Source organism: Carassius auratus, chromosome 30, assembly GCF_003368295.1.
Source record: "Carassius auratus strain Wakin chromosome 30, ASM336829v1, whole genome shotgun sequence".
Classification (NCBI taxonomy): Eukaryota; Metazoa; Chordata; class Actinopteri; order Cypriniformes; family Cyprinidae; genus Carassius; species Carassius auratus.
In genome coordinates, this window is record NC_039272.1 from 9,809,662 (window position 1) to 9,834,808 (window position 25,147).

The following is a 25,147-nucleotide window of genomic DNA, read 5'->3' on the forward strand; positions in this document are numbered from 1 at the left end:
ATATATGTTGAATATGCAATAAGGAATTGCATGACACAAGTCAGAGCCAGGTACTGTATGAAAAAAATAACAGCCAATGAGGCAAAACAATTATTTTTGATATTTGCAGTGTATCAGAACATAACAAAATCATCCTCAGACTTTTATGTATTTACTCTAAATAAGCATTTGCATGCTTGAGCGGTTGATGTCTATGAAAGTGTGTTTAGCACCAAACACCACTTCAGTCCATTGTGCCTCTCATTAAGAGCATGTAGTATTCATTAACATGGATATAAGAAATGAACAACAAACAATAACAACACAGTTACCAAGGTAGCTGCATAAGAACTAAAAGCAAACAAAGATTTGCAAGGCCTTGGATATTAAATGGATGATTCCCCCCCGAAAAATGAGCTCTGACAGGCAACATTGGTGCATGAGTAAAATGAATAGCAAATGTAAAAAATATCTGATGTCTTTATTCACAAGGGCAGAACAAAAAGTCAGATAGACAGAAGAAATATTCATGATTGCTTTTTTCATATACGCTATAGTTAATACATTTGTGCTTAATACTCAGCGAAATTAAATTACAATAAAAACAGTGGGAGCCTCAATATTTACAAAAAGACAATTCAAGTAAAATATAACAACATCACTGATATGTATTGTTTTCTATGAGGGAGACAACTACTGAAAGTCTCAGATGGTAAACATGACAATATTCACAGCTGAAAGAATATGACCAAACATAACCAAAAGACCTGAAATGTCATGATTCTAATTAAAGTGTGCTAAGGTGACTTTTTCAATCTATGATTGTATTTTAAATGTTAATAACAAGATTGAATTAAAGTATTTAAAAGTGAAGCAAGCACTGTGGCTCTGTCACAGTTTGTGTGTGTGTGTGGGGGGGGGGTACTGGGGTACAGCTTCCTGTTTTTCTGTACAAAGGCCTGACAGATAGGGGAGATAGGAGTGTTTGGGAAATTTTTTCAAATCTGTTTGCTAGTGGCACTGAAATTACACAATTTACCTTTAAGATAAATAAGTCATTACCAAAAACCCCCAAAAATTCCAATCATCAAAAGGAACAATAGAAAAATAAGAAGAAAAAAAAATCTATTTCACAAGTCCATTTTAAAGTCATAAACCAGTTCAAAACAAAAGCTTGTTTTATGATTCACATAGAGTTTGATATATGTTGATCTCCTGTAATTCATTAGATTGAGCAGAGTGTACACACTCTTTAGTGGTCTGCATCATCACTATATAATCATAGCTATAGTTTCAACCAATTTTCACAATATTGTCATTAAATTATATTATACAAGGGAAACAGTTATTACTGTAACATTTAGAATTCTTACAATTAGGCTCAAATGTCTTCAAAAAGTCATAAAGCACAAAGTCCATAAGATACAAAGTTCAAAGACATACTAAAAATAGCTTGAGCCCGCATATGTGAGTCTACCACAAATCTGCAGAAGCATCTGTTTGTATAAAAATCAATGTGCAAAAAATTCATCAGCTCATAGAGATCCTGTAACAGACATATAAAAAGAATGCAAAGTCTATGTACAATGAGAGTCCACCACCGTTTGGACACGTGCAGATAGTTCAGACGTCATACTGAAGTCCTGGGTTTTCTGATGACTAACTGGACGGGACCCTCAGAGACTGTTTTAATGATGTTCCAGGCATCGTAGTGCATAAGGCCCTGCAAAGACCTGCCGTTGATGGCTAGAAGTTCATCTCCGACATCAATGACCCGGGACTGTTCAGCGGCTCCTCCTGTCACAATCACGCAATCACAAAACATCACATTCTCAACGTGCTCGGAGAAGAGCCAAGCTTTCTCTTGATACACAGGTTACACACTAGTCTCCCTCTAGCGGAAATCTTTAAATGTTCGAGTAGAGCACTCACCACGGAAAATGCGTTTGATGTATAGAGGTCGATCACCATGGGCAGATGATTTGCCTCCGTCTAGACTGAATCCTAAACCAGCTGTAGTCTTCTGTAACTCCACACTCAAAGCCCCGTCTGGCCCCACTTCCACACCTACAACACATCAAGAAGCCAATTAGGAACAGAAAATGGTATGTACTCCATAATAAAAACCCAACGTAATAAGTGAAAGACTGATAGCGGGTTAATCTTTTGCCATGAGAGTGACAATGACTCCAGATACTCACTTGTTTTATGTTCTCTGATGCTGTCTCTATGGCCTGGAGTTGGACCGATTCCAGTCTGAAGGGCAAGTTCTTGTCTAGGGGATGTTGGCTCAGTGTTCTTGCCCTTCTGGATGATCACTAATGCCTGCTTCGTCAGTCTGGTCTGATGAAGGCAGGACAGTGCCTCTGCATGTGTGATACCACTCAAGCTGGTCCCGTTTATTGACAAAACTCGGTCTCCTCTGTGAATTGTACCTTCCACGCCTGCCACCCCTCGAGTGAACACCCGATGGACCTGCGACAAAGAAATATAGCTTAAACTTAGTTTAGAAGGTAATCTTATTTGACGCTATATTTTCCCACTGGTTCCTTTGAAAAACAAACGGAGGAGATAATGTGTAATTATAAATGCTACTGATTTATCATTTATTATTAATTTTGCTTGAACAAAAACACTTACAGTAATAGATTTTTGCTCCAGATCTACTCCTCCGGCGATGCTGAAACCCAGTCCAGATCCTTGCTCTTTGGTTAAGATCACAAAGTAAATGTCATCTTTAACCTAAATAAAAAGATTTGTGCAAGACTGGTTAACGGTATATGAAATCAAAAGAAAAATATATAAAGCTATAAATAGGGTCCATAAAAGCAATGACTGTTCAGTTAGAAAAAAAAAGATAAAAATAACAAAAAAGTGACAGTCCAAAAATTGTGCTTTATAAATATTACTAAGCCAAAACAAAAGCATTTCTTTAACTGCTATCTAAAGGCGTATCTTCCCCATCTTTAAAAACAAACATCAAAAAATGCCAGATCGTCTTTATTCTTAAAATATTAGCTTTCTAAATAAACTTTAAAACATTATGATATGTAAACAAATGATTTTGAATACCACTTTTGGAACATGAAAAATACTGTGAAGCCTGAGACATGATAAATTACCTCTGAAAGAGTGCTTGTTTCCTGTATGAGACCTGTCACATCCAATTTGGTTGTGAGGGAACACAGAACATCTTGCACTTTATTTTGGTCCAAAGGAGAAGATTCAAGATCTTTCAAACTGTTGGAGAAAAATAACACCAATATCAGTTTTTCCTGCTCAGCAATGGTAAAATGCTATCAACTAAAGGTTGCTGAATATACCGGATGTAGGTTTCATCAGGAACATTTGTACAGTGTCACACATTACAATACTGAAATAAAAATAGAATATGTGCTGATATGCAACAATAAAGCACCACAAAAAAAGCACAATAAAACTTACATTTTAAACATAAAAATACTAAAGTAAAAAAGGCAAACTCAATAATCAACTATTATGCTTTTGTAAGACTAGTAAACACTTGTAATCTCTTTTTTCATTGCACATTATAAACAGGTTTTCCCTCACCTTATAGACCAGCATGAGAGCCCTGTGATTTGGCCTTCATGTTGATCCCCATTGCTGGTTGAACCAGGAACCCCAGCATCAACTCTGCTCACTCTGGTCACCACGGTGCATTGCAGGTTGTGCGATGCTGTGTCTATGGATCTGCAAGGGTAGATTTCCAGCTCTGTCTTGAAGATCACATTTCCAGGGTCACTGGTGAAATCCTCAGTACACAACTTGTCTAGTTCAGGCATGCTCAGTGCCTTTATCTCTCTCAGTTTGGAGCGCGAAAGGCCTCCGTGTGCGCGAGCATTGCGGGAGCGCAGTACTGGTGGTGTGTGCAAAGCAGGCTGGTTCACAGAGGCCTCATTTCTCACCTTCTCCTTCATAACAGCTTCTGCGTTTTGGTTTTGAGGAGCTGATTCAGAGAGGGTGACAACTGAAGTGGAAGATGAATTCTGTGGATACGGTGGAGATGGGGTTGAGCTTAAATTGTCTACACAAGAGCTGAAACTCCTCCTCAAAGAACGGCTGTCACTGGACTGACTGCTAACAGATCCAGCATACCCAGACAACCTCCGGTTCAGAGGTGGCTTTGAGTTATTAGAATAAAACGGTATGTCTATAAACTTTATGACAGATCGATCAAAGCTGGCTAGATTCTCAAAGGACTTGATTCTTTGACGAACTGAGAAGGGGTTTGGGTCAAGAGACCCACTAGTGTCTGTAGAGCAGCTCCTGCGGTCTAGTCCCTTTAGGTACAGTTTCGATACGCTTGTTTTGAGACTAGAAGCATCATCTTTATTATTTGAGTTCCTGAGCAGGTTTTCTTCTTGGCCATTGCAAGAAGTTCCATTTGATTTATTAGTACCGTTATGGTTAGAAGAAATAGATGAAGAATTGGTTGATTCTAATGGGACGGCGTGTCTTCCAAAAGAGGAGTCTGAATTTGATTCCTCCCACTGGACTGGATCAACCGACATCGAAGCCACGCTTAAATGACTTGCATTCCCAACTTCCTTGCGTGTCAGCACAGGTGTAGATGATGTAGAAGATGAAAGTCGTACCTCAATGAAAGTTCTTTGAGTGTTGATAACAGTGACCTCTGATTTTGAAACTTGCTCCTTTAGGTCTGAGACTTGTTCCTTCTTGGAAGGCTTGAATTCTTCTTTGGTGGTGTTGATGGAATTGGTCTTTAAGACACTGGTCACAGTGGGTTGGTCAGTTTTACAAGAAGTAACCCTGATCTTCTCAGATGTCCTGGTGGATTTAGGGCTACCAGTTGGTGTGGTTCTTTTGGAGATAAGTTTCGGAGACTGACTTGGGGAGCTAAGAGCTTTTTTCTGGCCTGGACTTTCCACCCTTGTCGTTCTAGATACGGGCTGTTCTTGGTCAATGGATTTACTCTTAATACTTAGACCCTTAAGTTTAGAAGAGGTATTTGACTTTTTATCATCAACTTTGAGTCTACTTTTCAGCAGGGGCGAGATAGGAGTGTCATTAGAGGATTTAGTTCCCAAAGATTTAATGCAAGAAGAGGTGGATTTACTCTGGGTTTGGGAGAGTGATGATTTCAAGTCTAGAGTAGGATGAACTTTCTCTCTCTCCTTATCTTTTGGAGCAATTGTAGAGGAGGCCTGCCTACTAGTTTTGCCATTTAATGCCTTGGGCTGTGACACAGTTGACCCCAGTGGCACTTGCCCAGTATTGAGTTTCTCTACTGACAGAGATGCATCTGAGAGCAACTTAGTTGTCCTCTCTTGACTTCTCGGGGTGACGTGACTAATACCCTGAGTAACAGTGGGAAAAGGGACACCTGTTGGTGTCTGGCAGATTTGAACAGATTTAGAAATGGTTTCACATTTTTCATCAGTGTTGCAGTTTGGTGGTGTTCTCTGAGATGTACACATTGCCTCATATTGTGTGGGAGTGTGTCCACTCTCCCCATTTAGGAGATCATCACCTGAAACTTTAGGGCAAAGTGTATCTGGTAACTTAGAGACAGAATGATTCTCTTGTGAATCCTTGTCTTGCATTGTGAGTGAAAGAGGGTTGTGGAGATCCATACTAGCAGGTATGGCTCCACTAGCAAGACTGTCAACAGTCTGGCAATTGGCCATGCTTTTTCTATCTGCCAGAGAGCTGCCCTCTGTTTGGCTGGATGAGGGCTGACTGACAGTGCTGTAACAGAGCTCAACCTCTTCCTCATCTGAGTCAGTGTCCTGAGGACCCTCACAGTGACCTTGAGATGGCTCTACTTTGACAGCACTTTCTGCAGAGTCACTCTCAGAGTCACCATCTTCCACCAGACTGTACATACTTGGTTTCTCTCCATGTCCTTTCTCTGGAGGGACAATGTCCTCTCCCAGACTACTAAAGTTCCTTGAGTAACTATTTAAAAATGTGTTTCCTACAGGAAAATGACAAGCGCTGTTCCCCACATCTAGGGCAGAGAAATCCAGAAGGTTAGGCTGCGATTCCGCTGCAGTCGTTCTGTCGTCTACTTGACTGCACTCTTCTGTTTTGGCACTTCCATCTGTGGAATCCAAGACACTTTTGTCTTTTTCTTTGCTTTCTGCTAAATTCAGTTCAGTTATGACATCGTCAATATTAGTGATGGGAATGCTGTTGCTGTGGATATCTAATGTCTGTTTCGCATTTGTTTCTGATGAAAGGCTTTCTTGAGCTGCAACAATAGTTTTGTCCATATGATTCCTTTCTTCTGGAGGTTTAGGTGTCTCCATTTTAGACGAGCCCTCACAGCCAGAAGACATAATCAGGCTAGAAAGTCGATCTACAGCTGCAAATATTGATAAAATACACTATGGTTACACATTATATCATATTCAGTCAATCAGCATGATTCATCACTTCAGTTTGGACTTCAAATCAATAAGAGGCAGTTAAAACATGTCAAACAGTTGAAACAGAATCACTGGATATGACGAAGTTACATCAAGATAAATCCTACCATACAAGTGCACCACTGAAGCCTGTGAGATAAGCTACAAATTGCCTGTATCTTAAATCAACATTCCATTGGAAAACTATTTCAACTAATCCTTTCCATTGACCTACAAATATGTATAGCAAACTATACTAAAAGAAGCCCAGATCAGTACCATTGCAGTTCATTTCATAGTCTGATATTTCACTGATTCTGTTATTCATTAATGTTGTTCAAAGTCAACACCACAGAGCCAAAACTCTATAGGAAACTTTGTACTATTATGAAATGACTTTTCTGAGAAAAAAAGGTGAGTCTCACTCCAAGCATACCTAGGGATTCGTGGGACACAAAGACAAAGGCAATCCGCAGAGAAAGGATTTTTGTATTGTTTGTGATTATGTACTACTGGCATCCTGTAAGCATATTTTCTAAGACTTTGCTCGGTTTTATCTGAAGCCCACACCTCTGAATATTCCATTCACGATTAAACAGACAAATTAAAAATATGCAAGATTTCCTGAAATATTGAATGCATTCAAAGGGTATTTTACAGGGCATAACTGAAAAGGGTAAACCTGGTGGTATATTAAACATGATGGAGTGCTTGCTATTCTAAACATCATACACACAGCTGATAAATGCTCATATTTACATAAATGCATATGAGCATATGCTCTAATGTATATGATGAACAAGATCGATTGCATACAGTACAAACATCAGATGACGGCAGGTATAGACAGACAAAGACAGACATATTTTAATACACTAGATAACAGTTGTTTCTTGAGGCTATTGCTCTGCATAATGAGATTCCAAAGATCTCCTAGTAAGAAATGTTTTGACCAAAATTTTACAAAAGTTTTAATGTGGAAGTCAGAGCAATAACACCAAATCTAGATTCTACTAGTTGACTAACGGCCTCTAGGAAGCATTAGCGCTGTTACTCTACACATCTACGGTGGCTACGGTAGTAAATAATCAATAGTCACCATTGACAAATAGCCAGGAGCCTGCAGTTCCCTTTGAACTGGTGAAGGGTACTGCCAGAAAGGGGAAGCCTGTAGTACTCCTATTTCTTTACGGCAGCATGGGAAAAGACAGACTGATCTCTTTATTGCAGTAGCAATTCTACCTGTGCTTACAATCTCTTGTGAAGGATATATTATACAAGACCCGTTTACCTTGCTATATTTTGATTTATTGTTTATACAATTAGGAAAAGGCTTTAAATCTACTGGAGCACCACAGTCTGCGGGAAGGGAGGAGGGAATGTGGATAATACAAGCCTTCTAGAGCAATATGAAACTATACATAACACAGCATTGACAACTATTCTTGATCACAGCCAATTCATATGTTGATTATTAGATTGACCATGTAAACTGGGACCAGTATCAGTATAGTTACTAGTGTGGTGTAGAGAAGATGTTTAATTAGATTAGGGGAAATATCTTGTGAGGTTATAAAATTATCTTAATCCAAAAATGAAATCCTTGATGTTGTTCAAAACCCATTCAGATTTTATTTCTTCCACTGAACAAAGAACAGAAACAACAAGGATGCAAAAGCACTACAAAAGCAGTCCATACAAAAAAAGTACTATTAGAAATTATATCTTTTGTGAGAGAAATAAAACTCAGCCAGTTTTATTATACTGTTATGGTGAAATTATCTTCTTTTTAAAGCTTAAAAGGTCAGGTGCTGTTCCTTGGAACTGCATGGAAAAGAATGAATCTGCAAAATTTCTCCTTGTGTGTTCCACCAAAGAAAGAACATTGTATGGGTTTGGGACAATATAAGTGTGGGTAAATGATGAGTTTTCATTTTAGGGTCAACATCCTTCTTTTGGAACATTTAAATGATAAGAGATGCATGGGAAAAACCATAGACTGTATAAAAACATGGATGTGGTGTCCGTGACATAGGTTTCTGAAGAGCATTTTTGAAGCTCAAATTTGGCAGAGATGGCTGTCACCATCCTGGCAGCGTCACTCCCGGATAATCGAAAATGGGAAAAGAGGCGGGAGCTGACTGCTGAAACCACACCCACCTAGCTCGACAGCAGCGGCAATTCACCTGTCACTCCCTTAATCTTGAAGAACTTTAAGGCTTAATATAATTTTAAGTCATTCAAATTGGTCACGAGAGAGACCAGAAGGTGGCCACTTGGGAAAAACCCATCAGCAAAGCTAATATTGACTTCTCATTGGTTAAACCCAAGAAAGTAACAGATATTGTATTCGGGCTGCAACTCACCTGAGACTGGCTTCTTTATCTCTAAGGTCAATGTGATTGGCAGGTTGTGCATGAGGTCACAGATCTCCTGATAGGTGGATGTACACACCGGGGTATCACCAATTGTTACAATCTCATCACCAACGCTCATCTTCCCTGAGGCTTCCTGAAGGAATAGAAAGACATGAAAGAAATGGGTGAAATGCATTCCTCAGATTTATTCTGGAGATATCTCATCCATGCCTCCAAGCACAACCAGCTGTCCGACACAAAGTGTTATATCAACAGTGAGGAAGGGAATCGTGAAGAATTTAACAATTCTTTCAGTCTTTTAGGGAAAGAAAGATATAAATTAAATAGAAAATAAATACATAGGGGTGCCATAAACATAGTTCAGTAATTTGTCTTAAAAATATATCAAATATCAGTACTAAACAAACAAAATATGGGGTCACACTTTACTTTAAGGTCCAATTCTTGTTATTAAGCAAACCATCAACTGTGACTTTTGCCTTCAATAAGATCCTAATTTGCTGCTTATTAATAGTTAGTAAGATATTTCGTCTCTCCGCATAATCATAGCACCATTTTGGAGAACATGAGCTGAATGCCGGTTGCGCTATTTTCTTTCAAATCAAAGTGTAAATACATGTAGAAATACATATGCTGCCTGTGATCGACTCATGTTCTCCAAAATGGCACCACGGTGATGTGGAGAGACACAGAGGAGATGAATTGTTGAATAAAGTCATTATTTTTGTTTTCTTCTCATGCAAAAAATATTCTTGTTGCTTCATAATGTTACGGTTGAACCACTGATGGCAGATGGACTAATCTAATGATGTCTTTCATACTTTTCTGGACCTAAGACAGTGTAATTTACTTGGCAGTCTATGGGACAGTCACAAGCCTCACGGTTTTCATTCCAAATATCTTGAATTGTGTTCCGAAAACAAACAAAGCATTTATGGGTTTGGAACGACATGGCGGTAAGTGATTACTTACAAAATGTTTATTGTGGGGTGGAGTGACCCTTTTATAGTGAAAACTGGCCCCTATACTAAAGTTTTACCAAATGTGGTAACAAATTTCATTCATTTTTATGAAATTTTACAGACAAATGTACATTGTCATGTGTACAACCAGCCTATAATTAAAATGAGATCTCACAGTTGTGAACCGTGATTTAAAAAATAATAATAATTTAACAACACAGACTCATTAGACTTGTTTCTTTGGGAATTGGACTACAATCGGACTTACAATTATGGATGCCACAATTACGTAAACGTGCAAAGCAGCAATTAACCGCTCAAAGTCCATTTAGGTTATTCTGCATGCTTAAGATGCATTTTTTTCTTTCTACATATTATCTTAAGGGTTTTCCCCATTATTTTAATTTTAGTTGTAGTATAACATTATAATACCATTCATATTTGTACTTTTTTATAAGAAACCAATCCAATGTATAGTTGACATTTGAGGCTTAACAAAAGCACTAAAAGTTGCACTAAAAGGCATGCAGTTGCATCAAACAATGGTATAAACATCATTCAGAAATGTGATAATCAAAATTAATAATAGTAATAACAATTTAAAGCGAATAATCGACCATTATAATTTTTGTCATAATCAGGCAGCCCTAGCAATAGTCATGTTGTGGCACCACTGAATCAGTAATGTAGGAAACTCAAAGTATTGAAGTATAATATTCTGTACGCTTTGGTGGAAGAATGGTGAAAACCATCAACAGAACTAAATGTCTTTCTCTTTCACCCATAGCTGAATGTTAAAAAACATTGCAATCAATCAAAACATTGACAATTTCCAACCTACCCTTTCCGCAACACCTCCCGGTCTCAGCCCTGTGATCAGCACCTTGAGGGGAGCGGATTTAATCTCCAGATCCAGACCGAAAGACTCAGTCTCGTTACGCTGGAGCACTATTGTCTCAATAGTGCAAACCCCTGCTAACTCACTGGATTCCCCCTTCTTGCAGTGCAGCATCCTGCAAGGCGGCCGTGTGCTGTTCTGTGCAACCTGGGCAGCGTTTGCTGGGAGTAATGGAGGTTCTTCACCCTTGGCTCTTTGTGGAGGGTTGGGGCACTCAATGCTCATCATGCTTTTGACACGAGTCACAGCTTTGTGCTCCAGCTTGGGTGAGCGTTTAACCTCCTGCCCTTCTCGATGGGCATCTTTTTTGACACCCAGGTTTGTTCCTCCGGCTGCATCCATACAGCGAATGGACATGAAGGGAGATTCGGCACAAGGCAAGCCACTAGGTCCTTCCTCAGATTCAAGAGAGCTGCCATAGAGCGGAGTGGCTGGTTCACTGCCGATCTGTCTGTGGCTCTCACTGCTATCCTGGCTTTCATCGTCGACCTCAAGAGATGACGTGGCTATTACAATACCAGAGTCTTCCTCTTGGTGGTGGTGGACTCCATCAGAGACCCCGCGGAGGCGGCGACGGAAAGGGCCACTGTCCTCTTCAAGGCCGGTTTCATCGTCACTAGGTTCATCCTCATAGCATATGACCCGACGCTGACGAAGAAGTGGGCTGCGGACAGAACTCGGACTGCTTCCCACACTGGCATGTTGGGGTGTATCTACAGTGCGACCAGCCCCTCCAGAGGCTTTACAACATTCTGGGGTTGTGGGACTACTGTCTGAACCCCTATAGGAGCAATCCTGATAGACTGTTATGATAAAAGGACAAAAAAAGAAGAAAAAACACATGCTCTGGTGATTAACTGTCACTGATCTTTTTATCAACATGACACTTTAGATTGTGTAATGTTACCATGCGGCCGAGGTGCTGCTGATTCCTCCATAGATGTATTACAGCTCCTGCTACTATGCAGCATGTCATCATCACTGGATCCCATCGCCATGGTCTCAGAAAGGGAAGAATGGCTGGGTGCATCATGAACCGAGAAATACTGAGAGAGCTCTGCCTCTGAACTCAACGAGCCTTGCTGCAGGGTCAGATCGAGATATAAAATTTAAATTTCTGTAGATCAATAAAATTAAATGGATAGTTCAGCCAAAAATCTTCGGAACAAAAATTTAGATATTTTTTATTAAATCCAAGAGCTTTCTGAATAGACAGCAACAGAACTGAAACATTTGATTATAGATGAACCATTGATGGCATATGGACTATTTTATAGATGTCCTTACTACATTTCTTGTCCATAAAACATGAGTAAAGTTTGATATCTATGTAGGGTCAGAAAGCTCTCGGATTTCATCAAAGATATATTCACAAAAGGTTTTTGGTACAACATGAGGCTGAATATTAATTACATACTTTTCATTTTTGGGTGAACCTAAATGGCAAAAACAGTATATGGATGCTTTTTTTTATATATATATATATCTTGCTTTATCATTTGAAATTTAGCAAAAATGTGCTTTTGTGAACTGTTTGCTTGAAAAGTATGTTCTTGCTATCTCTCTTTCAGTAAATACCACTTGGTTTGGTATTTCGTTATTTCATGCAAAGACATTAATTTCCATCTCATATTCAGTGTGACTTAAGTGTCCGAGCACTTGTTCCATTGCACCTAAAATGCAAATTAAATGAAGCAAAGTTTTATGGATTTGATCAATTCCTGGTCTATTTTCTCTAACAAGTTGAGACCTCTGTAGACAAAAGCTTCTAGTTTACCCTGCTGGCTGGCTCAAGGAATCTCTTCATGGTCCAGCTGAGAGCAGGATTACCCTCACCCTGCTTGACTTTAACAGTAGGAGATGGACTCTTCGACGGCAGCCCTGTGAAAGAGAGCACAAAGAAAAATTACAGTCAAAAAATTGCTGTATGTCTTGCTGAGGTACAAACCACTGATCTCCAGTTATCCCATCAGTGGATACAGTTGCATCAGAATATCAAAACAAATATTTGGAAACTTAAAATGAACTTAAAGGAACACTACACTACACTTAAAAAAATATAGGCTAATTTTCCAACAAAGAATTTCTATATTTTTCCTATTTACAGCTTGACTTTTCTGTAGTTACATTGTGTAATAAGACCGACGGAAAATGAAAAGTTGCGATTTTCTAGGCCAATATATCTAGAAACTATACTCTCATTCCGGTGTAATAATCAATTAACTTTGTTGCCATACCATGGGTGCAGCAGGCGGAGTGATATTACGCAGCACCTGAAAATAGCCCCCAGTTAGTTTGTGTAGTTGCAGCAATAGCAGAGTTCCTGGGGACTATTTTCAGCTAAAAGAGTTACCGCCAGTCCCGGAGATCAGCTGAATGGATTTGAAAATGATAAAATTCAACTGTTTAACTCTAGCGGAGTTGGAAAATAAGCGTATTTTCAAAAAAAGTGGAGTGTTCCGTTAATAAATCAAAACCAAAACTAAAAACAATTTTTTTTTTTTTTTTTTTTTTTTTACTAAAACCTATAAACTAAACGCTGTGGCTTTTAGAGCCCTGAGAAAAGTGGCCACAGTCAAACCAAAACAGAGCAGGCAGTTTACCAAGCGTGTGGGAAGAATGACTATCTCTGTGCGTGGAGCGAGTGATCACTTCATCCATCTCCTGTTCAGACACCTGAGGGTGAGAGATGACGAAACAAAGCACCCATCAACCATTGAATCATGGAAAAATGTTGCTATATCCTAAGCTTCAGTCTTAATTAAATATCAAATATAAAGTATGGCAAATGACAAAATCTATTTTTTGACCACCAGGCGGCACTGTGATTTAAGCAGAGTAAGCTGCCTAGACCCCTCTTCATAATTCGGTTTTATTTTACTTTAAATGTAACCTTAAATAACCATTTTCATGTCTTACCTTACAATCAATGAGATGCATTTTTATTCAAATAATATTAAAAGAATAACAATTAAAAATACAATGATAATTTCAGACACCAAATTAAAGCATTCACTGAGACATACAATAAGAAATGTGTGATTCTGGTTCTGGAATACTAATTACACTTAAACAATGTGAACCATTTAACATAGTTGTTTTGACACCACACTTTGAAGCACTCTGCTGCAGGCAGATCCCACTTTGCCTTTATACAACTCTGCTACAAAAGGCCCGACTGACTCGAGATGAGATCAGGTTTTGCTAGATCTATTTCAGTTGACTTTTATTGTTGACTTCAATACAGGTCTTTCTCAACTCAAAAGAATCGATCAAATGTAGCATAATAAAAGAAACACTCATCATCTGAGTGCAAAAACAGACACTTCACGCCACACGCACCTGTATGGCAAAAACATGCTTAAGAAAACTGCTGTCTTTAACAACAAATCCACCCAAGGAAAACTTTTCCAGCTACTCTGTATCTGAGCCAAGAGCCTTGTGCCAAATATGTGTTTACGCCAAGACAAAACGTGGACTATAGGAACTCTATAGGAAAGTCTATAGGAACATATAATAATAATAAAAAAAAAAGAATTAATAAAAATCTATAAAATTACAAGTCAGGTGCTGATTTAAGTAATTAAAGACCCTTTGTGAAAGGCTTCTGACCTTGTGTCACATGGTAAGTGTTAAGCTAGTCCTAACACTGCTCTGCACATGACACAATAGCACTGGCTCTCATTTATCAGGCCGAGTGAACAGTCAGCATATTCTAACCACCAAAAATCTCCCGCTGTACCCCAACCCAGCCACATATCCAACATCTTGATTCATTAGGTGGATGAAAACCAAGTTGTGCCAGCACAAGGGAGAGAGGAATGTTGTTTACTTTTTGTCAGGCTCCACTGATTCATGCTAGGAGCAAATTACAACTTAACAGGTGGATGGTGCTTTTGATTTCCACTTGCAGCAGTCTGGCAGAGGAAGAGGCCTTTGTGACTGAAGGTCACATGCGTGGGGTTTATTTATCCATAAATTAAACCAGGTTCTAAAACTAGGGGGCGTTTACATTATTAATATTTCTACAGACATCACAACATTTAATTTTCATGGAACATTAACCCCAAAAAAGTTGCACCCTCTGAACTAAACTATTAAAGAGATAGTTTACCCAAAAATAAAAATGCTGTCATTAATTACCCACTCTCATGGCGTTCCAAATCAGCAAGACCCTTGTTAATCTTCAGGACACAAATTTAGATCATTTTGATTAAATTCAAGAGCTTTCTGACCCTGCATAGACAGCGATGCAACAGACACATTCAAGACCCAGAAAAGTAGCAAGGACCTAGATAAAATAGTTAATGTGACAGCAGTGGATCAACCTTAATTCATTTTTAGAAAACAAAATAATGACTTTATTCAACATTCTTTTCCTTTTGGGTTCTACTACAGAACGCCTGCTCCTGCATCAGCTCCATCACACGCATGCGTTGTGGTTCTCTCATGAACACTTGTCGAAGACGGACAACTTAAAATTGTTGAATAAAGTCATTATTTTTGTTTTCTTTGTGCACAGAAAGTATTCTTGTAGCTTCATAAAGTTAAGGTTGAACCACTGATGTCACATGGACTATTTTAACCATGTCCTTACTACCTTTCTGGGTCTTGAATGTGGAAGTTGCGTTGCTGTCTATGGAGAGTTAGAAAGCTCTCGGATTTCATCAAAAATATCTTAATTTGTGTTCCTAAGATCCTAAGATTAGGAATCTAAATTCCTAAGATTATGGGTTTGGAACGTGAGGGTGAGGAATGGTTTTTTGGGTGAACTTTCCCTTATACCACAGATTCTCAGCTGTTAATGAGATGACAGTTTGTAAATACAGTAATTTCTATACTGAGGCTTACTTTGGGGTTTGGATGTCGGCTGATAATGAGGCTGACTGGGCCGGGTCCGCATTCACTCAGGATAGCATAGGCTTCACTCAACGCTGCGTGTCTCAGGCTCACAGAGTCCACCTCCAGGAGCTGGTCTCCTCGACTGATACATACATACACACATAAGTCATCGATATCACAAACATATTGACAAGGCAAATTTATTAATGTAGCACAATGTAATTATACTGTATGATAGTGAAAAAGAAATAAAAGCTTCATTTTGCATAAAATATTAATTTTTAAAAGGAAGAAGTATTTCTATTCCAGAGGTATTTTCAACTTTCATAATAAATGTTTTCAACATTCATAATATTTTAAAATTGTAATGACATTTCACAATATTACTCATTTTTGATAAAATTAATTCAGCCTCGGTGAGAATAAGATGTGAGAATCTTTCAAAAACATAAAAAAAATAAAATAATAAATCTTACCAACCACAAGTTTTGAATGATAGTGTAAACTGGCAAATTTTACATTCATGCGTTCAGCCTGGACTTAAATGTGGATACGCTGCAGGACCTCTGATATTTTCTGGAAGCTGGTTCCAGCTGTGGGTGGCATAATAACTTAAAGCTGTCTCAGCATGTTTGGAGTGAACCTTACATATTTTTATCCGACTCAATCCTAATGATTTAATAGATTTATTAGGTTTATAACCAATAAGCACATTCGAAATATATTTAGTTCTAGACTGTTGAATGATAGAGTATAATACATATCACATGATAATGGGGATTACCATTTGATGTATGCAATCCAAAGGTATTTTAAGTGTCAACCCAATTGCATTTGTTGTAAAAATAGACATGCCTGAAAGTGTATTACAGCCTTATCTTTCCCTTCAGACAGCTGCAACCACTTTCACAACTAGATCTAACATTCAGGACCTCAATCTCCTGCCATAAAGACCCCATTCATGGCTTTCTGGCTCTTATTGTGCATTCTTTTTCAGTCTGTGAGGTGTTTCATCTAAAAAGCAGCAAGCACACACAGACTCTAGCAAATCACAAACGAAAACGCAGACAACGAAGAACAAATGAGGTTTATTGATGTTTTACACATTCAAAAAAAGAATCTGCTTCAAACACGTGTACGGACAGATTGTAGACTCTGTAGGGAAAATGAAGATCTATGTGATTGTTCTCCCTAGTGGGGTCTTATTCCTGCCGCTCCCTTCCTTAATTAACTGTAAGTGAAGAATGATTGCTCTAAGGGGTACAGTGTCTGCTAAATCAGACAAACTAGCACTATTTATTATATAAGTACATATAAAGTTTAGGACATTTCACTTCTTTAACCATTTTATAATTACATTTATTTATAGAAACATATTATTTTGTTTAGTTTTTCTTAGAAATAGCAATGTTTTTTTTTTCTTAGAAGCGCACCTAAACTAAAAAGTCAGATTTGCTTCAAGCCAGGCTTTCTAATGATTAATCGCTGTTAAACATTAAAAAAACAAAAAAAAACTGAGACCTGAATAAGAAATAATGATAATTAATTTACCACTCAGCTACTGTACATGAGACATGTGAATCTGAGCCTCATGACCACTTTAGAACCAAAAGTCTACCTGAGTCTGCTATCCATTTTGGCAACAGATCCTGGAGCCAAGCTGTGGATGTAGATCCCAGGAGCGCTGTTTTCCAGTGTTAGACAACAGGCACCGATACCCAGCCCCACACCTGGCTCTGAAACACACACAAAAAAAAATGATTTATGACTTATTTCTGGGATTCAAGGGATTTTAGAATCTTAGATTTAAAAGACTAGTATATATTTGTAAGTTAAATATACACACATACTGCAATAACAACCTTCATGTCAAAGTAGTATGCAGTGTCCCTGAAGTGAAGAAGTTAACAGAACTCAAATAATGAGAAAGGCATTTGGAAGGTCTATTTATTAGCATGACGACCCAAGAATAACAGTTTTCATTTTGGCAGGATGGTTTATTTGGGCACATAATGAGCCTTAAGACTTAAACACACATTCGTCCTGACACACAGGTGTTTGTCGATGTTAATAAAAATTACTTTAATGCACATTTCCTTGAAATAAAAAAAGATCATGTGTTAATTTCAAATGGTAAGGAGTGTTGCCATAACTCTGCAATTAGCTGATTATTAAATTAATACAGGGCTAATGTTTACTTCTCAAGACTTTTTTCTTCCCAGAACAATAAAATCTGGAAGAGCAATTTACAAAAAGCAAACAAAGTACACGTGAACAAGCAAAACTATTACTGCGGAGGTACAGCTGGCTTTTGTTAATTTTGTATACATTAATGTTCAAATGTCCCTGTTTTTGAAGACGTCTCTAATGCTCACCAAGGCTGCATTTGTTTAATAAAAATTACAAATATTTGACAAATGTCATTATGATGATTATATATTACAAATATTCTTTATTTTAATTAATGTTATTTAGTCAACAGTGTTTTATTCCTCCAATTATTTGATGAATACTAAGATCAAAAGAATAACTTTTATTGGAACTAATATTTTGTAACATTATGTGTCTTTACTGTCACCTTTGATCAAATGAATGCATCCTTGCAAAGTCCTTGCAAAAATGATTTAAAAATAAATAAAATTACTTTTACCAAACTTTTGCATGCTAAAGCTGTTTGTTTTATCAGAAAGCCATGATTGTACCTTTGTTCAGTGTAACCTCCATGATAATGCGATCTTTGGGACCAGGCCCCTTACGAGAGTCCCCATCTTCAAAGCTAGGAGGGACTGGAGTCCCACCGCTGGTATTTGAGTTTGGAGAGCTGGATCTGCTGAGTAGGGTGGGCGTGGGACAGGGTGTAAGACTTGGGCTTCTCAGACGGGTCCGCACAGTTAGGGTAACTACTCCCTTCTTCAGTTGCTGAAAAGCAGAAAAACGTTATCCATTAGAAGCTGAATGGGACGAACACCTAAGAATTCCTAGGAATTTCCATTTTCCCATTGACACATAATTCAAAGAAAAGTGCTTTAGAGTAACAGTCCGGAGTTAATTCTTTTCTGAGGTTTTATGGACCGCCGCAGGTGTTTCTGGGGTGACTGAGCAGTTTACCTTGAAGGTCTGAATGGCTTGCTGGTGCGTGAGGCCTTGGAGAGACTCTCCATTCACTTCCAATATCTCATCACCTGAACGGTGGAAAAAGAAAGGTTCACCAGCGAAAAAGCTCAAGCTAAAAGCCAAACACAATGAAAATCCTCATGCCGTGTGGTTGAGGTCCAACTGCTTTGATGACAATTGCTCCAAGTGCATTAGATCTACTGCATCATGATCAGGAGAGTCCATCTACCTTCCTTCAGTCTCCCGTCTGCGGCGGCTGCTCCATTGGGGAAAATTGTCTTGACGAATATACCCATCCTCCCCCGGGCTGAATCCTGCCCACCGACAATGCTGAAGCCGAGACCCTACACAATCAAAGACACATCTCTGTGAGCCTGTTTGATATTTGAAATGGTTTCTGCACAGAGGTTTCATTGTGCACCTCTGTTTCCCATTCGTCATATTCATTTGAATCAGAGTGAATCACCCACAAATAAATAAAAAATCCAAAATTTTATATCCAAAACGCTATATATGTGAATCTGCATGGTGACTGTGTGTACTGTCCTGGATGCAGGGCCTCCCTCACCTTGCCCTGTCCTTTCATCAGGACAATGTTGGAGATTATGGATGGCTGTGCCAGTCGCCATGGAGATTCCACTTGAACAGTGCTCAGGGAACGAGCCGATTTCTTCACAATTTGATATTCCTGAAGAGGATGATAAAAGAGGTCATGAATAAACAAACAGATGATAAAATAAGCATTATTTTTATTGCGTTGAACTGTGAGGAAAATAAGCAGCTACCTTGAGTAATTGATAGGTATGAAATGCTTTTCCTCATTTGTAAGTCACTTTAAAAGCAACAGCTGAGATCATGCACATGTAAATGCTATTGTATTCATGTTATTGTGAAGAAAAAGCTAACAAATTGAGGCTATTGTATTAAAAATAGTATACAACATTTAAGCTTATCACAGGGCTATCTATAACACTTGATTGTTTTTGGTGAATTAATGCATTCTGTGGTAAAATCTAATTTTCTAAAATTGATGCTAAACCATTTAAATAACTGTCCCTGGAAATAGGTGCTGTATATAGTTCTCACATAATTACATTTATAAAATTTAATTTCACACAATATGTCAGGGTTTATGCAAAATTATATTTTTTGCAAAACAAAAAATTTAAAAAATTGCCTGTAATTGTAAAACTTTATTGTCCACTTGTGGAAAATTGCATTTGGCTCACCACTTTATCCTTAACTTGTGTAAAGGCTGAGACTACAAATATAAATATATATATAAATAAATAAATGAAGGTCTGAGGTAAGGATTAAATTATTCAAACATCTTTCAAATAAACATCTTTTCATATATAAAAGATCATTGTGCCATAAAAACATCTTGTAAGTTTCGGAAGTCCAAATTTTCTCATTAGTCTATAAACAGCTTTGTTGGAAGTTCCAGACCATGTCAGTAAGAATCTGGTTATTTGTTCACTTCATTTTACTGTGGATTTATTCAAAACAAGGCACAATTTCACAAGGATTTTCAGAAAGATTAAAACTAAAAGACAATGCTGTAAACCAATCATAGCAATGGGTCTACAATCTGCCACGGCTATTTAAACAGAGTTTTCCAAAGAGGGAGGTCAAAACCGAAAACAGCTTATTACTTCTAAATGATGATGTTTTTTGATCTAAAAATCTTGATAACATTGTAAAAGGACCTCAGAAAACAGTACATAAAATAAAGGCAGTTCATGACCCTTTTAACTTTTGATGAACACACATGATCCACACAGCTAAGAGAAACCTTCTACCTGCATGTATGGAATGAATGGGTGAGAGATTTTAAAGTGGTCAAGAAAAATAATAATTCTTGTTTTGAGCCATCACAACACATGGAAGGGGTACCAGGCAATATGTTATACCACGATATCAAAAATGATAGCAATAGTGAGCTGAATAATGCAGCAACCTGTCGAATGCCAGCTGTATCCAGCTGCTGCGGGAGGGAATGTTTGCGTCCTCCTCGCGCAGGCTTTTCTGCCACATCACTTCCTGCATCACCGTTTTCCACGATAAGCTCATCGTCTTCACCAACAGACTCCAGGCGGCTTCCTCCACCTGATCATAATGACATCAAGACATTAACTTGAAATGTAAACACACACTTAATTCATTAAGTCATTTATATTCGGGAGAAACTGATGTCTAAATGTCTCTGCTGATTAACAAGCAGAATCATAAAAAATGTAAACAATTTCAGTACACCCAGATCTGGTGCAGGGAATCTATCATAAAGAAATTAGAATTGGTGGATCCACCCTTGGCCATATTCCAACACAATTTAATAACGTTACAAAGTTTTCATGCTCAGCAGTGTTGTGACTTGATACAACTGGACATGTTTAACCTTGAGATCTGCTACGGAACTTCATTGGTGTGGGGCTTCGGCAACATCCCTTGGGACCCTCAAACCTGCCACGTTCCTCCAGTCTGTCAAAATCGGTAAACTAGAAAGACAAGAGATAGAAGGATTTAGGGAACAAGCCTTGAACAGAGAGAGGCAGAAGACATCAGACTGGCTCCACATGAGAAAGAAAGCAAATGGAGTAAACATTCCTCTGCTTCCTGTGACACTTCCTCTTAAAAATGTAAACCATAAACATTTGTTTGCCCTTCACTGTGCAGGACTGAAGGGAATGTTGCACACTTATGCTGGTGAACGCTTTCATATTGTCACACAGGGAGATCAAATCTCACATGTAAACAAAAGCCAGTGTTTTCTTTGAGACTCTTGGAGGTTTGGAATGGAAATGTGTCTTGTGCCCTTACTTTATGGCCTATGACTGAACCAATATTCTTTTTTGTACTGTAAATTATATAGCCTAACAAAAAAATAAATAAATAAAATAAATGAGTACTAGATTATTAATTATTATTTTATTATTAATATTAGAATATTATAATAGATTTTTGCTTAGTTTCTTCAGTTTAATAGAGCAAAAATGTAAAAACTTATCCTACTCTACCATTACAAATTTTTGGAGTAAGTACAATAAAAAAAAGAAATTAATATTTTTATTCATCAAGGGTGCTTTAAAAAAAAACATCAGCCCAAATGTTTTCAACATGGATAATCTTAAGAAATGCTTCACACAATTAGTATATTAAAAAGGTTTCTGAAGGATCACGTGAGACTCAAGACTGATGTAATTGATGCTAAATTCAGCTTTGCCATTACATGAATAATTTACATTTTAAAATATATTAAACAAGTTGATTTATGGAATAATAATATTTTACAATTACTGTTTTACTGTATATTTAATTCAATAAATTCGGCCTTGGTGTGCATGAGACTTGCAAAAACATTAAAAAATAAAAATCTAAGCAACCATAAACTTTCAAATGGTAGTGTACACTGATGTTTTTGGTGACCGAAAATGTGCAGTGTAATCTTGTTTTTGTTTTTTTTGTTTTTTTAAGATTACTCTCTTGTGATCACTGCTTTGATGTGGTAACCACAAAACGTGCTAAATAAGGTGTTAAGTTAGCGTGACTCGTCACAGCTCTTTCAAGCAGAAAATTCTGGGTCAAATTTAAAAGGTAACACATGCTTAAATGATCACTAAAAACTATAAACATAAAATGCAATTAAGTCATTATGTTAATTAACTGCAATTATGTAGTCCACTTTAAATATGCAGAAGTCTTTGTACGTAAGCTATCACAGAGGAAAATCCTGCATAATACTGATTGATATTAAGTTGTATTGTGTTATTCATTGTATGTGTCTATAGTAGTGGATTGTGATTGTAATTATTGCCAATGGCATTTTGAAGTCAGAAAACCTCCTGCTTCGTGGCACCACATTAATACTGCTCTTCCTTGTCTGCTTTGAAAAAAATAAATAAATACTTCAGTGTTTTGCCCCTTCTAACCGTCTCAGCTTAAGGAATGAGCTTCGGTTTATCGCACAGCTCATGCATCCTGAAACAAGTTAAAACAGCAACATGTAAGGGAAGATCCACTGCTCTCTTTTCAGGCATGCAGACAGGAAGCCCTTCCCTCCGTTGTCAGAAATGAGATCTGTCTCCTGCATGAACAAGCTATGGTACGCTACACTGTTGCAGGTGAGCCCATGGGCTTCCTCAAACCTCATACCTCAGTGCCTCACAGGACTCAACGTGACAGTGACAGCTGCATCCTTCTTCCAGATCCTTCCCTTCTCTCTTTTCTTTTTTTTTTTTAATGTCCTCTCGTGCTTTTCCATCCCTCCATTTTGTCTCATCAAAACCACTGAGCCTAACTCTTCAGAACAGATCTGAAGATACACCCAACACTGGACACCCACATAATAGCATAATCACCCACTTCTGCTGTGGCAGGGCACTGAAAGGGAGTGTAAGAACAGTCTGGACAGGTGTTTGGAAGAGTGAAAGGGGAAAAAAAAACATATGGCACACTAAAAAAATTAATTGGCCCAATTACACTCTCCATTTCATTTTCTGCTTAACAACTTAATGATAGGGTTCTCACACTTTCAGACCAAAGAACTTTCATGATTTTTAGAGTCATTCATAATTTCTGGAGAAAGAATTTGAAAAATCTTTTTATAGAGACTGCGCTCCCAAAAACATTTCTAACTGGTGAAATATTTTAAAGCAGACCATAGTACAGGGGGAAAATTATTTGCTGATGGACCGTGATTCTTGCATAGCACATTCAAGAGCTATGAATGAAAGCTATATAGGTGTGAATTGGTTTTCTCCCAACCTGCGGGTCCCGCTTTTATGAAATGATTTGGCATGCCCCAGCCCGCCCCGCAAATAAAGTAAAATTTCTTTACCCGCCCCAACCCGACCCGCAGGACTATGAGGCGACCTATTATAATTCGGCAACTGCCCAGCTATTTCACTTCAGCACTGCATTTCACACACACAAGCGCGCACGCAAATGAGGATTTGAGCCTGTAGGTGAAAGATTCTCCATCCACAAACAGACGTACATCGTCTGCAGATATAAGGTATTTAATTGCACTTTAACAAGTAATCTGAATGGCCTATATTTGTGCAATATTTCATGCAATCGTGATGAGACGCGCGGTCCGGAGCGCTGTATGACTGATGCATCAGTTCCATTCAACTTTACTCCAATTATTACCTGTTTTGAATACTTTATATTTAACATGTTCGTTTATGTCGAATATTAGTGTTAAACCGTTGGACTTTAAATTAAATCTACGTACTATTGTTTTCACCTTTGACTGACTTTGAGGAACATTTAGACTGATAACATCCGTGCGCAGATGCTGCAAATTTGTCACAGGACGCGCGATTTGACAGTTTGACAGTATATATGAACTAGCTCTTTTAAATACAGTATTTTTATATTTAAAGTTAGTTTATCAGTATGTTTGGAAGTATATTTTTTTGATTACTGGTGATTCCATAGGCTCTCTCTCGCGCACCTATGCTGTTTAAAACACCAAATAGTTATGCTATGACAAGAAAAAAAAGAGTAATATTGTGAATCGTCGATCTGATCTGTTTTGAAAAATGACCATATCGCCCAACACTACAACATATATGGATTTTTTTTGTTTTGTTTTTAATGACCCACCCCACAAATAAAGTGACAATTTCTTTACCCGCCCCAACCCGGGTTATGAGATGACCCACGCATCACTAGTGTCAATGTTGCTGAGCTCCAGCACAAACCTGCAAAAGGTGAGCATTCAAAGCAATTTGTCAGTTGTTTACTGACTGTTAATGAAAAAAGAGGGGAAAGTTAATTTGCCTAAACACCTAAAAAAAAGCAATATGCCGTAATTATAGGCAAGAAAAAAATTGGTTTCCGTGTAGATGATGCAATTTTCAGAATCAGATTTTCCCATCACTACCCAAGACAGCAAAAAAAAAAAAAAAAAATCAAAAAAAAATTCTACGTTTTTTTCAATTTGATGGCTATAAAGCGAAAACCCAATAGAAAGCCACAGTTTGTCATTTCAATACCGCATGACCTATGATAAAAAAAAAAAAACATCTGCGGAGAAAGTAATACTAAAAACAAAAACAGCATGTGACCAGGACAGTAAATCACAGGAAACAAGAATGAGAGCAAACTATATTGTTCAATCCTCTTCCAGCCCCCATCACGCTCTCTGTCATTCATTAGAGACTAAAGCCTGGAGGGAGACGAAAGAACACAGGATGAGAGGAAGCTCCACGGGCTCCTCAAACCTCATCATGTCTCAGAAGCCTTTACTTACACGTCTTCATCTATGCAGTGGCGAAGTGAATCCAACTGATGTTTAACTAGGTTAAGATCGTCTTTGTCTAACAATGCAAAGATTCTCAGAAACAACTTTTTAAATTATATATAAAGAATAAAGAGATCTATGTATATATCTAGAGTTCTATCCATGCATCTACACACCTACAGTATTCATCTATCTACACTCTCAGGAAAAAAGGTATAAAAGCTGTCATTGGGGCTTGTACAATATGTACCAACTAATATGTACCTTTTAGATATTAATATGTACCTGTACTGATATGCACCCATAATGGGTAAATGAGGTACAAATGTTCT

At 37.9% G+C, this 25,147-nt stretch overlaps 1 protein-coding gene across 5 annotated transcripts in view; it reads right to left on the minus strand.

Moving 5' to 3' along the window:
- Positions 1-340: 340 nt before the first annotated feature.
- Positions 341-25,147, minus strand: part of LOC113049140 (PDZ domain-containing protein 2-like) — a 68,285-nt gene continuing 43,478 nt past the window's right edge. For 2 of the 5 annotated variants that reach the window (XM_026211205.1, XM_026211206.1), the window contains exons 6-24: positions 20,964-21,063; positions 20,526-20,674; positions 19,134-19,253; positions 18,795-18,909; positions 18,560-18,633; positions 18,154-18,370; positions 17,070-17,187; positions 15,461-15,593; positions 13,213-13,285; positions 12,387-12,490; positions 11,517-11,691; positions 10,553-11,412; positions 8,738-8,882; positions 3,550-6,328; positions 3,102-3,219; positions 2,620-2,721; positions 2,181-2,454; positions 1,912-2,046; positions 346-1,776 (exon numbers count right to left, since the gene is read on the minus strand). In XM_026211205.1, the coding sequence (XP_026066990.1) occupies positions 1,610-1,776; positions 1,912-2,046; positions 2,181-2,454; positions 2,620-2,721; positions 3,102-3,219; positions 3,550-6,328; positions 8,738-8,882; positions 10,553-11,412; positions 11,517-11,691; positions 12,387-12,490; positions 13,213-13,285; positions 15,461-15,593; positions 17,070-17,187; positions 18,154-18,370; positions 18,560-18,633; positions 18,795-18,909; positions 19,134-19,253; positions 20,526-20,674; positions 20,964-21,063 (5,958 nt within the window). In that variant the 3' untranslated portion in view covers positions 346-1,609. Of the gene's footprint in view, positions 1,777-1,911; positions 2,047-2,180; positions 2,455-2,619; positions 2,722-3,101; positions 3,220-3,549; positions 6,329-8,737; positions 8,883-10,552; positions 11,413-11,516; positions 11,692-12,386; positions 12,491-13,212; positions 13,286-15,460; positions 15,594-17,069; positions 17,188-18,153; positions 18,371-18,559; positions 18,634-18,794; positions 18,910-19,133; positions 19,254-20,525; positions 20,675-20,963; positions 21,064-25,147 lie in introns of all 5 variants that reach the window. The other 3 variants (XM_026211202.1, XM_026211203.1, XM_026211204.1) reach the window with 2 other exon arrangements.